At 30.9% G+C, this 16,261-nt stretch overlaps 2 protein-coding genes across 2 annotated transcripts; both read right to left on the bottom strand.

Moving 5' to 3' along the window:
- Positions 1 to 996: 996 nt before the first annotated feature.
- On the bottom strand, positions 997 to 4,222 carry LOC145101393 (RING/U-box superfamily protein). The gene is made up of 12 exons (XM_079038583.1): positions 3,449 to 4,222; positions 3,158 to 3,274; positions 2,887 to 3,076; positions 2,647 to 2,801; positions 2,383 to 2,557; positions 2,237 to 2,298; positions 2,062 to 2,143; positions 1,903 to 1,960; positions 1,701 to 1,801; positions 1,537 to 1,620; positions 1,379 to 1,449; positions 997 to 1,297 (listed from the first exon to the last, which is right to left on the bottom strand). The coding sequence occupies exons 1-12, from the start codon at positions 3,961 to 3,963 to the stop codon at positions 1,204 to 1,206; spliced, it is 1,704 nt and encodes a 567-aa protein (XP_078894709.1). The 5' UTR covers positions 3,964 to 4,222; the 3' UTR covers positions 997 to 1,203.
- A 2,085-nt stretch (positions 4,223 to 6,307) lies between these two features.
- LOC145101392 (uncharacterized) lies at positions 6,308 to 8,246 on the bottom strand. The gene is made up of 6 exons (XM_079038582.1): positions 8,089 to 8,246; positions 7,341 to 7,622; positions 7,125 to 7,259; positions 6,979 to 7,035; positions 6,746 to 6,880; positions 6,308 to 6,623 (listed from the first exon to the last, which is right to left on the bottom strand). Exons 2-6 carry the CDS (start codon positions 7,617 to 7,619, stop codon positions 6,558 to 6,560), a joined length of 672 nt encoding a protein of 223 aa, XP_078894708.1. The 5' UTR covers positions 7,620 to 7,622; positions 8,089 to 8,246; the 3' UTR covers positions 6,308 to 6,557.
- Positions 8,247 to 16,261: the final 8,015 nt, after the last annotated feature.

Raw genomic sequence — 16,261 nt, 5'->3', positions numbered from 1 at the left:
GAGCAAGTTTGATCCGTATAGGCAACGTGACAACCATTTTTGTATGTTTTTATAATTATTCAGCAACTTCATTCATCACAGTATAAAACAGCTGGGTAATATTATCATTTTTCATCATTTAGCACAATTATTTATATGTACAAGCAAACAACATGATTTATTTCTCATTCAGAAAACTTTCTGATACAACATTTTTCCGGACAGAAATTATCAAACAGACGTTAGTGGAACGATCATTCGAAGAAGGCGAATGTACTCATACCCTTGTTTGTAGATTTCCTACCTGTTTGCGATGTACGCACTATTTTCGGTGATTACCGTAGTAATTCTTTTAAATAGAGTTGGTCCAATCCAAGTGAATAAAAAGTTTAGCCCACGAGTCCATGGCAAGTTTCATAAATATGAAATTCATAACGTTTGCTTGTGAAAGATGGTAAAATTTATTCCTCCTAAATTAACAATACATATATATTTGTTATACATTTTTATTGATATTTTGTTGAGATTTATTATGTCAATTTCTTTTTTATGAATTATAAATATACAGTAACTTTATTATATGATATCTTTATAAAGTAAAGGTACAACTAAATATAAAAGTTATATAAAGCGTGACCACATAATCTATCGTCTATGTCATTAGTCATTACCTTGTTTTATAATCATGTCCCTTTTAATTTTATGGAAACTTGAGGGTTATTTCTTTCTTTTTATCATCATTAAGTACTTTATGGATAAAAGTGAGCCAATGATAAAATGACCAAATAAATATTGTTATATGTTTCTTTTCTAGATTGTATAAACCGTCATAACAAGATTAAATAATTATCTTACCCCTTAGATTCATTCCAACAAATAATTTCCACAATATTCATCAATTTTAAGGTAATGAAAGTGAGGTAGAAAAAGAAACAAAAGAAAAATAGATAAAACGGTTGTTGTATTAACACATTAATCCATCCATTAAGTCGTGTCTGTATGTGTAGGATCCAACCATAACAATAACTTGTAACATGTATCATGTATCATGTTACATGTATGAGAATTGAGAAGCATCCCAATACCCAATACATCATATTCTGATACATGAATTGCAAATGTAATATATTTTAAAACTTAAATCTTACATTAACATCTTTAATTGTAGTCATTTTTCTGCTGAAAAACATATAACAATTTACACCATTTTTGACATTAAAAAAATTAACTAGCTGTAGATGGAGAAGTTGGGATCTTCCTAAAAGAACGATATTGTAGCCTAACCTTCTCTCCACTTTCAATAATATTTACAAGGTACCTGTGTACAAGTTTTAATTATTATACAAAAAAGAAACATATTTTTTTATAATTAAAACAACAAATTCTACAATATACTAACCACCCATTAAGAGATTGTGAAGTTATGATAGCTTCTTTCCCAACAAATTTATCTGGTGTTCTCCTGTTTCCCTGCACAACAACATTTTTTTTTAATTCAATATATTACTTTGTCAAAGAATTAATTTCAAAATAATAATAATAATAAAAATATCCCACCTTAATAACAACCTTCTCATTTACTGAAAATGGATACTGTACACATCTATGGGACCCATTTTCAGAATTACCATCCCCATTTACCTGAAATCAAATAATGTATTTTTAGCAAAAAAAATAAATAAATATTTATAATTATAGTGTTTTGATTATATAATATATACCCATCTGTCACTGACTTCTCTTCTTTGTTTTCGCATTGCAGCATTGTGAAAGAGCCTTCGATCATCCTCACGTTTAACAGCTCCAGCTGCAGCTCTTAAAGCTTTTCATAACATAAATAAAAAATAATCAAATTAAATTTAAATAAAAGGAGTTATGATTATAGATTATAGTAAGAAATAAAAACAATAAAAAGTATGTTACCATGATTAGGAATTAGAGGTGCAGTGCCAATTTCAGCATCACAGAGACTACATCTTCCCTGTGATGTAAACAAACAGATAAACCTTTTTTTTTTTTTATTTATAAAAAAGATATATACCAAAGTGGTTATTTATACTTTATAATACAATTTTCACCTACAGTTTCTATCACCCTCTTCAGCATCATGCCACCAAATGAATGCCCACAAGGAACAAACATAGCATCTTCAAGAAACGCGCCACTAAATCAATAAAACACCAAGTTAAATTAAAATCCAATCCAATCCATTATATTTTATAAAACTCAATAGTTTTGTAATAATGAAACAGCTTACGACAATGAATCAGATAGAACACTTCTCAATGACTGTTCTTTATTCGTAAACTTCCAAGCCGCCTTTATACAAAAATAAATATATATTGGTATTATTATATAGAATTTGACATTTCATTAAAAAAAAAAAAAAGAAGATTGACTTACAAAAACATTATCAGTTCCATTAGAAGGTGTATCTTCATCAGCAGAAAGATCATCCATAAACTGGCTTACAGAGATTGGGACATAGCTTTGAGGGATGACATGCCCAGCTGCCCTAATGGGAGAACAGTCTAATATGGCATTCCCTTGTGGCATCAGCCTAAATGCCAATGATGACCTATTTTATATAAAAAAAAAAACATTTTATTTTATAAATTATAATGATGTAATAATATGGTTTAAGATGAATTTGATGATTGATCTAACCTTCCAGCAGAAATGTGGTCTGTTGCAGCCCTATATGAAGCAGCAGGCCTAAGGCCAGCTGTTGCATGGCTGAGTGCTTTCCCTGTCAATAATAAAAGATCACCAGAATTTGAAACAATGTCTGCAACATACCATCTACCATTGGGATCACGAACCTATCAAATTCAAATCCATAAAACAACTAATGAAATGATTCACAGGACAAAGGATGAAGATGAAAACTGAATTCAAAAATATTACCTGCAGACCAGGTGAATCTGAACTAACTAATGTTAACAATCCCTTTTCACTTTCATGATTTGTTGTTATGTTCCCTCCACCAATAGCACTTTTTCCCTTTTGTAATGTGGGTAAGTATGATGCAACAAGTATGGATGATGATGCCTCATTTGCAGGTAAAGGGTTGTCATCAAGTAAATGGTTGAAAGCACTGAATTAGTGAGTAGATGAATGTTAAGTGTAACTTCAAGTGCAATAAATGAATGCTTGAATCCATGATTATGGTTCTTACTCGCTTCTTAAACGAAGGTGTCTAGCTATTGCAGATAAAGCAGCACGAGCAACCTTTCCCATGCATCTGAAAACATCTGACATGCATGGTGGAGATGAATCCATGTCTTCTACAGCCCTGCCACATGACATTTAGATGTCTGTGATTCCATCATTACAACAACAAGATGCAGCAGCAGGAAGTAATAATGTGCATTAGCAGGACAGTTTTTGATGTAACATAAACCTCATTAGCAGGATCTAAGAAGATAATCAGAGAATTTCACCATTGAAAAATGGAGAAGAGACGTACCTTCCTGCCCTATACTTATAGACACCAGTAGTACCATTACTGCTGTTCCAATTACCACTAGTTTGAGCCCTAGTTCTGAAATACAACCTCGCCGATTCCAATCCGCATCTCATCAATGCTCCATCATCGGTGCCTAATTCAATCACCGCCGCGTTGTGCCTCGTAAGCGAACCGGATAACGCCTCAATCGCTCTCAAATAAGAGTCGGTAGGCGCCCCGTCGTAAGGGATCAGGTCCGAGAGCCTTATTCTCGCCAAAGGCGAAGATGTCGGTATGATCATGGCGGGTTCTCCGGTAGGGTGAGCAGCGGAAATCGGCGTAACTAGATGGCTTGGCAGTTGGCGATCGGAAGCAAGAGAGATCGGCGACGGGAGCTGTTGCTGCTGCTGCATGTTATTGTTCGTAGCGGTGGTGGTTGTATGTGATGATCTAAAAGAAGGAGGAGGAGAGCTTATAGGGAGCGTTTCAACAGTAGTTGCCTGCTGCTGATGATGTTGATCTCGACCATTAATCATATCAATTTGTCGTTCTCTTTTCCAGAAATTGATTGAAGAAGGAAGGGAAGAGACCTAGGGTTCTTCTCGTGCTTCAAATACCACCATTTGCGTTCTGAATAAAGGGGTTTTAGTCTTTAGAGGTTTCCCGCTTCACTGCCGAGTTCCGCCGGACGAGAGCTGTGTCGCCGCCGTTTTGGTATGTCGAAACTCCCACTTGCCACGCCGATCGAAGGGTTTTTACTTTTTATTATAATATTTTTCTGGACAATATCCTAAGCATTATTTTTTAACATGATTAAGGACCTAGTTTCAAATTTGTTTTGTTTTGTTTCTTATAAAAAATTATAGATTATAGATGTTTTGTTTCTTATGACATATTTTAACAATTTTAACGGCCTTTTTATGAATACAACAACCAATTGGGTGTTCTTTGATGTTTATTAAGATGCTATGGGACAAAGAATATAGTGAATAGATGGTCATTTTGCTAGATTAGCTCTAAAAAGGTTGTTATAACGTGTATAAGCTACAAGTCTAGCATTTCAACAAATGCCTTTCTCGTTACTTGGGGCATTGCTTTATCATCCACATTTTGGCCTTTTTGTAATGTCAAGGAAGATGTGGATCATGTTTTTTATGGGATGACTTTTGAGTTCAGATTTGGAACCTGTTTTGTTCTTGGAGTGAGCTGCTTTCCGAGTTGCCAAAGAAGTAAGGTGGAGTTGTTCAAAGTTTTGAATACTTAGGCTCGTAGAAAGAAGATAAATAAGCTCATACTTTGTTCTATTCCGTGACTTGGATATTTGGAAAGCCCAAAACTCTCAGGAGATGTTCTCCTTTAAAGGTTACAAATGATATTTAATTTAGTTCCTTTTAATTGGATCAAGATCCGTTATCCATTATGTTAGCTGGTTTGATTGATGTATTTCCTCCAAAAATGTTTGTACTTTGTAATCTTTTCTAGCATCTTGCTAGATTTTCTAATGCATCCGCCCTTCAAAAAATAAATAAATGTCTTTTCTATTAATTCTGAAAACAAACTTTTAACATCATCCAAAATTGAGCCCAAAAGTTTTGCGTTTTGTTTTTCCAATTGATTTTGGGTATTTTCATAGGGGTGACAATTCTCGATACACCCATGACTTGATATGAAAATAAACAGGTTTGAGTTGAGATTTCTGATCCGTCAAATAAATAGGTTGTGTTTGGTTTACTATTTGGGTTTACGATTCAACCCGTCAGCCCTTATAATTTTTTTATTTTTTATTTTTTAAAAGGTATTACTACCACTTTAAAACAGGCTGTTCACTAGGGATGGAAATGATGAGGGGTTGACCATCCATATCTCCATCCCTAAGTGCCTAAACACATCTCCATCCCCATCCTCATTCCTGACGGATGTGGGGAATCAAATCTCATCCCCTTTTGATTTTGGGCTTTTCCCAACCCATCCCCGATCTATCAAAATAATAAACTCAACTTATGTAAAAAAATCAAGTCTAATAAGTTATCAAAACCGAAGGTCATGATAAGATCGTGTTCATATCAATTATAAAATTTAACAAGCATCAAAGGGAGAAGTGAGAATTTGGTATATGGACCGACAAATTAAGAGAATATTGACGAACTCTTGTAAACGAGGACATAAATTGATATACAGACTTTGTCTTTAATGGTCTTTTATATATATATATATATATATATATATATATATATATATATATATATATATATATATATAATGTCATCAAAGTGGGGACGAGGCGGGTTGGAGATTGGTATACCCGAACCCAACCCCATCCCCAGATTTAGAATAACGGGGATCCTCGGGCCCATTCCCAACACCCGTTTTTGCGGGGAATCCCCATCCCCAATTGGGGGGAGTTTAACCGGGTTCCCCATTGGGTAAAGTGAAATTTCCATGCCTATAGTTCACCATTTGGTGAAGACACAGAGACATTTTGCATTGCATTTGCAAGTGATTTTGCATAGCCCCCCTTCTTGGTCATCTTGAAATGAGCCTGAGAAGATTTGAACCCAAGACTTTCCTTTTGTAAGATTCCCCATATAATATATTATATTTAAGTTATCCGACTATGTCTATCAACCTATGTGTGTTGTGTGCCCTAAATCAAACCAGCCCTCGCTATTATGAAAATAATATTTGAGTTTAGGGTTTTGAGATTAACTTTAAGGTTTGATTTTGGAAATGCATGAAAAGTTTGTTAAAATTTAAACAGTACATCAAAATTTGGAACATATGATTTATGTAAGTAATATAAAAATAAATGTTTTAAGTGTCACTTCATAAGCAATGTCTCATGATTGTCATCTACAAATGTATTAAAAATAACACGTCAAATGTATGAACCGACATTGCCTATATTGGTAAAAACAATTTACCCAAAAATATTGTATGAAGCGACATATTTCTAGTTTAATTACAAAGAATATGACAGAATCACATTACAAGGCAACATTTCTATTGCTTCTTACCTTCATTTTCAAATCTTGAAAGATTTAGAGGTAAGTAAATATACAACCAACATTCCTTAATTACTTTTATGCCCCTGTCATTACACCACAAGATTTGATCGTATTCACATTCTTACCTACTTGTAAATCCATTCATTTGTACGCCCTCCACTCTCATCCATGTCTATAAAGATGCTGACTGCCTAAAGAAAGACCAAAGTACATTGCCTTAATGGATAATAAATGAGTTTTTCTTTTTATCTTAATACAGAAAAAACGACTTAATGAGATACGACTTAATCTGGTAAGCTGTATATGAACATACCTTTCCAATCCGAGGTCGCTCTTTCAATTTTTCCAAACTGTTTCGAATATGTGAAACAGCTCCCCAGCATTTCAACGTATTCGCCACGTCATCAAGCCTCAACAAGTACTCTTCTTCAGTCAGAGGAAAAGATCTCTGTCATGTCAATTGGATTTTTATCATTTTTTGTTTTTTCTAAATTGCATTAATAGTTGTAAATAAATAATATACAGTGTATTACATATCCTATTTACCTGTTCCATGTACTTCCACATGACATTCAATGCAAGGAGATTTTTACCCATGAATTCCTGCATCATATTAAGTTAAACATGTTTGAATTGAAATGTCAAGATCAAGAAATAGTCTACTCACAAGGGGATAAATAAAGCTTATATACCTTCTTTATAAGCTGAACATCATATGATCGTCCGTATTTTTTCCTAATAAGTGTTGCAAGATCAATCCCAGAAAAAGCAGAATCATCTACACCGATAATTCTTTCTAGATTTTCTCTCAGAATTTCATTGTTAACCTGTAAATTAAAACTTCATATTCTCATCTTCATTAACAGTTGAAAAGTGGAGAGGGTATAAAACTATAAATGTCAACTTACTGATTCAGAAGATTTGTTCTCATTTATATCATCATCAGAATCATTTGTATCTGCATCATCATCCATTTTACTAGAACAAACAATAGGATGCCAACGTTTACCTATACAAGAACCATGTACAATGCACTGCTTCTGGAAAAAGAGTGATTTACTTCCAGAAGAACCTAAACCTGAATCACTGAAGCATGGAATTGGAAAGATACGGCATCCTACTTTCATAACATGATCTTGACCTCCTAAAGCCCAGGTACAAGGAAGACTCGCTTGAACGCCTACCATATTCTGCAAAAGTTTTCATGGACGAGATAAGTGTTCGTAGTTTGTGGAGTTATCATAGATTCCACTTCCATTCTCAAAACACAACTACAGTTTTGATATTTCACGTCAAACCTAATAGTTATCAAATGCAAAATCTATACCGAATATACTGCATACTTCACACAAGCAATTGCCTAATGCCTAATGCCTAATGCCTAATGCGAATTTCCAGCACTTGTAACTATTAAGCAGTCAAAAATTGAAAAGTAATCAGTAAATGCAACTCTATTTCAGATCAAGGGGATTGATTTCTTAGTTAAGCGGCTCGATTCACCTATTGTTAATTGTTAACATTTTAAACACACGAGAAGCATTCGATTATCATTTTGAATCAACAACACGTTCACAAAACTGAAACATAACTTTCATACACAGAAACGACGAACATAAATTCAAACCTACTGATAGGATTATTTAGATGAGTAAAGACCTGAAACGATGATTGGATGTCAGTAACTTGAATAGGAAATTGAATTCGGAATCAGGAGGCGAATGAAACTATAGGCGTTGGTGGTCATGGACAGGGGGAAGAACGGAGGACCTCAGCTTTGGAGGCGAAATGAAAGAAGAACGATCGATATTCGATATATATGTGATTATATGTGGTGAAGACTGAAGACGTCTAAGTGATCACGACCGTTAATACCACTAACTAGAATTTGCGTCACGCAATCGCAAGTTTTAACGTCTCAGTTGTGCATATTATAGGGTAAAAAAGACGATTATTGACTTTTGTTTGACTACAAAACTTTCAAAATTGTTTCTATTTAGCCAAAGTTCTAACCGTGTTAAATAAGTCATTGAATCACGATTTTGTTACCATTTAGCCATTTGAACGGGTGTAAATCGATTGTCACTTGCCACGTGATAAAACCTTTTATCTTCACTCGTATGGTTTCTTCTGTTTGTTTTTCTGATTTACATCGTCTTATCTCCTCATTTATCAAGAAAACTTCATTGTCTTTGTCTCCCTATCCTCTAGTCTCGCTTCATCTTCTTCAAATATAACATCCTCTTCTAAGCGAAGATAAAACATTGATATTCACTTGGCATTGTATTTGATTTTTCATAACATCTCCTATCTTCTCCTCTAGGTATCTTTCATGTAGATTTTGTTTTGTAAAGTTGATTTAGTCAACATAAAGTTCAAGTGTAACAAGAATGAGGATTTGTAGCGGGTTCATCCTAGTCAACTAACGGATTTTACGTTTTTATTTTTTTTTATTTTATAGTAGGAAAGAATGCTAGTGACCATACTCTTAGGAGGTCCATGGAATATGTTATTAGAAGCTTTGAGAAGCAAAAAAAGGATCAAGAGTTCTTTGTTGAAATGCATAAGTCTTTTTGAGAAGCAAAAAAGGAATCAACGAAAGAGTTCGGATAATTCAAACCTCCGTCAAGTAGTATATTTTTAAGTGACACGAATGTTTGACGTTTACTTCTAAAAACACACTTGGGGGCATTTAACCAAATACGTGGTATGCATCTCCACACGGTATTGATAAATGGATGGGATTTGAAAGGTTTGAGAGAGCTTAACTGCCAAAACATAAGTTGAAACATTAAGATGGGTATAAGTCTGGAGGTCAAATAATAATAAAATGGATATTTATGAAAAATATAATAAAGAGAAAATAAGAAGGTAAAATTGTTATTTATGAAAGTTTAACAGCTCCGTCATTAGATTTAACGATGCAACGTCCAATAAAATCTCACATTAAGGATTAGTGGTCAAATAACATTAGATTTAACGATGCAACATCCGAGAGAATTTACAAGGATTTAAGACTTCGTCCACAAAAGTAGCTGACAGTGTTATATCTTTATCATATCTTTGGTGCAAACATAGGAGCAATGCGGGTTGCAGTAGCTGAACAGACCGTTGTTGTTCATCTTTTTCTCACCTTATGAATTCTATCATGTAACTGTTTATGTTTCTGTTTCGTTATGCTTCCTTGTACGTAAGCCCATGTCTTAGTTGTTTGCTAACCGTGGCTGCTTATATATATATATATATATATATATATATATATATATATATATATATATATATATATATATATATATATATGGTTAGGTTCATATGAGACAATAGTATTTTATGAGATAAAGAGACCAAATCTTGACCACTCATCTTGAATAATCAAAGGCTTAAATTAAATCAGATTAAACCACAAGAAACCACAAGTAGGCGGTGACATTTTTGTAATTAAATGGAACTCTAGGATTAGAATAAGGCACGGAGGGGCAGAAATGGAATTTTACATTCTATTTCATTAAGGTCGTAAAAAACACGCAGTGTTCTTCTAAATCTTCTTCATTCTGATTCATAAAACCCTAACCTCAATACGAACACTAAAACCTATTTTATTCAATCTCGATCATCAACATCTTATGTTTCCTTCAGATTCGAATGTGAATGCTCTGATTTTATCATCCTTTCATTCTGATTTTGATTCTAAAATCGGTCGAGCACAAATTGTTCCTGAATCAAAAGAAATCCAAATTTATTATTCGAACAAATGGATGCATAATCGGATTCAGCTTAAGTCATTTTAGGTATGTATAATAATATAATTTATCTGCATCATGATTCAAACCTTTCTTCATTTTTCTCACGCACAAAACCCTCCGCCTCGATGAACAGTAAAATCCTTTTTTTATTGATCTACAGTCTCGATTGAAGAACTGGTAAATCGAGATTAAGTTTTTCTTTCAACCATAAAATTCCTATCGTGCTTATTGTGATTGCCCTTATTCTGATTACATGAGATATTTGCGATTAAAGAACCCTAAAAATCCTCTTATTCACTTTGATTCATATTTTCTACTTTGTGATTCTGATTATGTCCCCTAATCAAGCTTTCAATCACCTAGCATTACAGAATCAAAGAAATTGGATCTAGATCTCAAGAATGAATAGTTCAACATAATCAGATTCAGGTTCTAATTCTCATATAATATCTGTTTTTTTTACTTCACTTAATATCTACTCCAAATAACTAGAATTTTCTTTTTTCTGTGTCAATGAAGTCAAAGGAAATGTGAATAAACCATGTTATATCTTTTTGTATATAACTTTCTTTAAATTTTGAAATTTGAATGTCTAATATTCTACTGATTCTTTGAATTTGTGATGAGAATGCATAATATTCTACATATTTTAGTATCATATTCTACATATCTGCACCAGTTAAACACCTTGTAATCCTACATTAACCTTGCAGTTCCATGAAGTACAATATGCTAGATATTTTAAAATATGAATGTGTGATATTTTTATTATTCTATAAAATTTAATGTGGAATGTATAGTATTCTACATATGTTAATATAATATATTATATATTCTGCATATGTTTGTGGAATGTGCAATATTTTGCATATGTTAGTATAATAGTCCTTTGCTAAACAGGTTGCAAACTGATGATTAACTTCTAAAATATTCAATGAATTGAATGTGTGATAGCATATTCTACATATTTGCACCAATTAAAGTCTTGGATTTCTATATAAACCTTGAAATTCCACACAGTACAAAATTCTATATATTTTAAAGTATGAATTATTATTACATGATAGTCTGATAAGTCATAATGTACTTCTTAATTTGATATAGATGTTACTTTGTTTGATTATTTCGAGGATCGAGTAAAAATATTAGTAAAATAGTGTTTGGTAACTTAATATTCTAGTTATTCTGATTTGTTAAGTTAGGTGTTACTTCATAAATTTGGTTTCAAATGTTAGTTTATTGATCAATCGAATGTTACTGTTTACTTTGATAAATCAGAACTAATTCATACACCAATGACTTTATTGTGTAAAGTTAAACTCTATTTGTAGAGCAATTTAACATTCTATATTTTCTTTTATCATAACTTGATGTATTATTCAAAGAATAGTTCTTTATACTTTATTAGGAGAATGTATAATATTAATTATTAATAAAATGAAGTATATGGTTAATAATATTAATACTATAATATACTAGAGTTTATTTTATCATAACTTTATGTATAATTCAAAGAAAGGTTCTTTATATTTTATTTGAGAGTCTATGATGTTGATTATTATTAGAATGTAGTTTTACGCTTTATAATAGCAATATTCTAGTTTTTTTCAAGTATTTAATAAACAAATTCATGTATTATTCTGGTTTATGGTATTTAGTGTGAATATTCTAGTAGTTTGTTCTAATAGAAGCATGATGTATGTTTTGATGCATATCAAGTGACAAGAATGACTCAATGAAGAGCAAAATATGTTTTTAATTTGATACTAAAATTAAGAAAACAATGATAGTTCAAGTGATAGATCTTTATCAGAACGTGAAATAAAGGACAATGTATAACATTAAACACATTAATGTATATGGATAGTTGACATAAATACTCTAAGTTAACATACTATTAAGTGTTATATTCTTCTTTTCACGACGTTGATTATTCTTAGAATGTACATATTTTTATATTTGATTTTATATTAAGTTATGGAAATAATGCATCTGTTTTAGTTTTTTGTTTTAATAAAGTTATGATATATGTTTTAATGCAGATAAAATAAGAAGAAAAGAATATTGAAGAACCTATGGTATAATATGAAGAGGGAAAAGATTGATGGAAAAGAAATCATAAGAAGGTATCCAAAAATAGAATTGATGGAAGTTTGGAAATGTGTGGCGGTGAATGATATTCTTAGAATGTTACAAAACATTTGATTTTTGTTATTACTTAACTGTAGTTTGTATATTTTGGGTATTTTGTTTTGATAAATATTTCTTTACATTGATTTTACTTTTCATGATGCAACCAAATTGGATGGTAACCTACATATAAACTAATTGATGAAGCTAAGGAGTTTGCAAAATCTGACCGACTAAAACATCTTAACCTGGTGTATGAAGAGATGCAGTGAAATGAAGATTGTTGATCAAATTGATAAAATATTTTCAAGAATTTAATGGTTAATGAATTTGGAGTCTTTTTCTTTTTGAATATTGGCTATATTTTCTATATTTTGATTAACATGTATGGGTGATTTTTTGGTAAATAATAGTGTTATGGTTTGAATGTTTAAAGATTGGTGAATATTTCATAAAACAATATTGTGGTTGAACAATAGTTATATTTTAAATGATAATGCATGTAATTTTGTAGTTTATGTTATGTAATGGTAGTAATATCTTTCACATATTAGACGAGTTTAAAATTAAAGTCTCTATGTAAAAAATTCCATCAGAATAATATTGTATGTTTGATCTTATAATAAGTATATGTATATTATTCTAATAGAATAATTTTATATGTTGTTTGTTATTGTGAATTGATGTTTATGTCTTTTTTAGAATTTAAGTCCTATTCAAGGTACATTTTATAAGTAGAGTATATGATGGTTAAAATCATTAGAATGTTGTAGTTTATGATGTATGATGTTTATAATCTAATAAAATAAAGTTATAGGTTTTTATAATCTATATGTAGAATATTTTAATAGAATAATATTTTGTGACATTCTAAGTTATATGCATCATATTCTAATACTACATTTATATTACATAATATTACAAATAACTTCATAATACTTTTATAATGTCTTGTTAATATATATAATATTATGAGGTTATTTGTAATATTATGTAATATAAATGTAGTATTCTAAAATTATGGTGTACTTGTACAATTAACTTACATTATGTAAAATTCTAATATTATATGTAATATTATGTAATATTCTGAATGTACAATTTATAGTGTTAAAGGAATATATATATATATATATATATATATATATATATATATATATATATATATATATATATAATAGTCTAAAGAAAAAAATTGATTTATAGAAAAGAAAAGTTTATAATGTTAATGTGTAATAATCTGAAAGATTTTAATATGATGTAATATTATACTATAAGATGAAATATTCTAATTCAGACCATCATTCCCTTCAAGTGTGTAGGAAACCAAATAATATATAGGAACCTAGACTAATAAACTTTTTAAACTAGTGAGAAACATATAAGTTTATAAAATGAAATGAACACTTTTAGGATAAATATCAAACTTTTCTTTGGAATTTGAAACGTATTCTAAAACCCCATAGATTAAAAACCAAATTTCAAGTTTGTATTATAAAAAATATATCACAATGTTAGAATATTTAATAATATGTTGTTAATTGATATGTAATATTATGAAATTGTATGGAATATTACGATATTAAAGTGTAATATTCTAAATTGTATTATAACATATAATATGAACTTATATTACATAAGATTCTAATGTTATATTGAATATTCTGAATAGACATAATATTCTAACAGAATAATTTATTTAGGTTGTCTATATTCAAGTTACAACTTAATATTCTTATAGAATAATGTTATAGGTTTCTTGTATATGTAGAACATTCTAAATAGAATGTAAAACTAAATGATTATATGAACATCAAATATCGAACTAGAATATAACGATATATATGTAAGAAAATTAAAATAATACACAGTTTACCTGTAAATACCAGTGTAAAAGTAAAAACTTAGAATATAGTGTTATAGTTTTATTCAATTACCTCAAATACATCACTTGAAACCAAACAAGAAACAAATATAAGCAAATTTACAACACCCCGATACATAGAATGAGACTCTCCAGGAAATTATTATCGAGCCACATTCTCTACAGTTCCATTCAAGACTTACCTAAAAAATTGTAATGATAGAAAACATGAAAGTTTTAGCTAATTTCATAATTGTATGTACCACTTTACACTGTGACAAGGGTTTTATGGGTATTAGGATATATATCTGCTGCAATAACAATGTTTAAAGTTGCACAAATGTAGAGAACAATTTCATCAAGAAAGAAATAAAGAGAGTGCAGGGAGTAAATTAAACCAACATCTTCATAACAGATTCGATTCTAAAGATGAACCAAGTCCTCATCATCCATTAACTTCTTAGTTACTTTAACTCTTTATGGACCAAACACCATTGAAACCAACATGTCAATATGCTTCTTGAAGTTCTCATCATTAATTAATGGTGGCAATATATGGATGATATGCTTCTTCCAACATATGCACTGAACATTTGCATCGATGACAGTTGTATTTCCTTCAATCACTGACAAAAAGAAGAAGTACACCAGTCATCACTAAGTTAAGAAAAATCATCTTGGAATTTGGGGTCAATATCATTAAACAGTAACAAAGTTTAAGGGTGGGAAGGAAGGAGTGATATATCAGACTCTTTATTCATTTAGGACTTTCATCAAACAGGTAGAGTACATGTATAATGTAAGAGAAAATCAAACCTTGAAAGTGCTCAAAGTCAAACCTTGGCATATTACAGAAATCACAAATCTATTAAATAGAATTTAAATCTTGAAAGTGCTCAAATAGATCTCAAACAGCTAAATAAATGTGATGTGATGAAGAATTGCTGAAATTGTATATCAGAGAACAAAAACTAACTCTGTTTGTTGAAAATTGATGATCAAGATGCTAAAATTCGATCATAATTTTATGATAACTTGTTGATATATGTGATTTGATGAAGCATATTTGTTGAAAATCGACATATATCTGATGATCAGTTCCAGATGATGAAGAAAATGGTTGAAGAATAAAAGATGAAGTCGCAAAATACTAAAAACATGATTTTGATAATTGCAGTTTTGATAACAGATGATAACTGATCGATCAACGAAAAATTCGATCTCATAGTAGCGATTTTGATATATGCGATAAGATCCTGGATACTTGGTCGAAGATTGAGTGCGATAAAGATCCGATTTCGTTAACTAAGGTAGTAATTTTGGTACAAGAACCGGTTATGCTATCTTTAACCTAACAATGACTAATCTGTCCCTAATTAACTAATCAGGCACATTAATTAGCCTTAATCACGTTTTTTTAAGAACCATAAGATCAGTTTTCATCAAAGGCTGAAATGTTGTCCCCTTGTCTCATAAAATAGTATTGGTCTCAAATGAACCTCTCTCTCTCTCTCTCTCTCTCTATATATATATATATATATATATATATATATATATATATATATATATATATATATATATATTGCATTTGCCGTTTTAAAAAAAATTGTCAGATTTGGCATGTCTCAAGGACCATTCGCGTAATTTATTATTATTATTATTATTATTATTATAAATTTTCTTGAAAGAAAAACATATTACACGATTTTAGGCCAAAGTACATGAATGAAAAGTTTTGACCAAAGCAATACTGATCAGAAGAAAACATAGCTTCTGGATCATGATGTCAAACTTGACCATCTATAGCTAAAAAAGCAAATGGCAATAAAGAACCTAAGCTTTCTAATAGTTTCCACTTCGATCCTTATAGTTACACTTATAATTTCATGAATCGTGGATTTTATTAGAAATTTGGTATATATGGTAAGCTGTTTCGTTAAACAAAAATGATACTGTTGGTGTTAAACGTCATTTACCAAAATAATAATCAATGTTTTAAAAACCAGTTTTTTAGTTGAACCGGTATGGTGACCGATTCCCGGTTCAACTGGTTTAACCGGTTCGACCGCCGGGTGAACCGGTTTCTATATTTTTC

The sequence above is a fragment of the Lactuca serriola genome, chromosome 4, assembly GCF_051521515.1.
Source record: "Lactuca serriola cultivar US96UC23 chromosome 4, Lser_US96UC23_V15, whole genome shotgun sequence".
NCBI lineage: Eukaryota > Viridiplantae > Streptophyta > Magnoliopsida > Asterales > Asteraceae > Lactuca > Lactuca serriola.
This window is presented reverse-complemented; position numbering and strand designations above follow the sequence as displayed.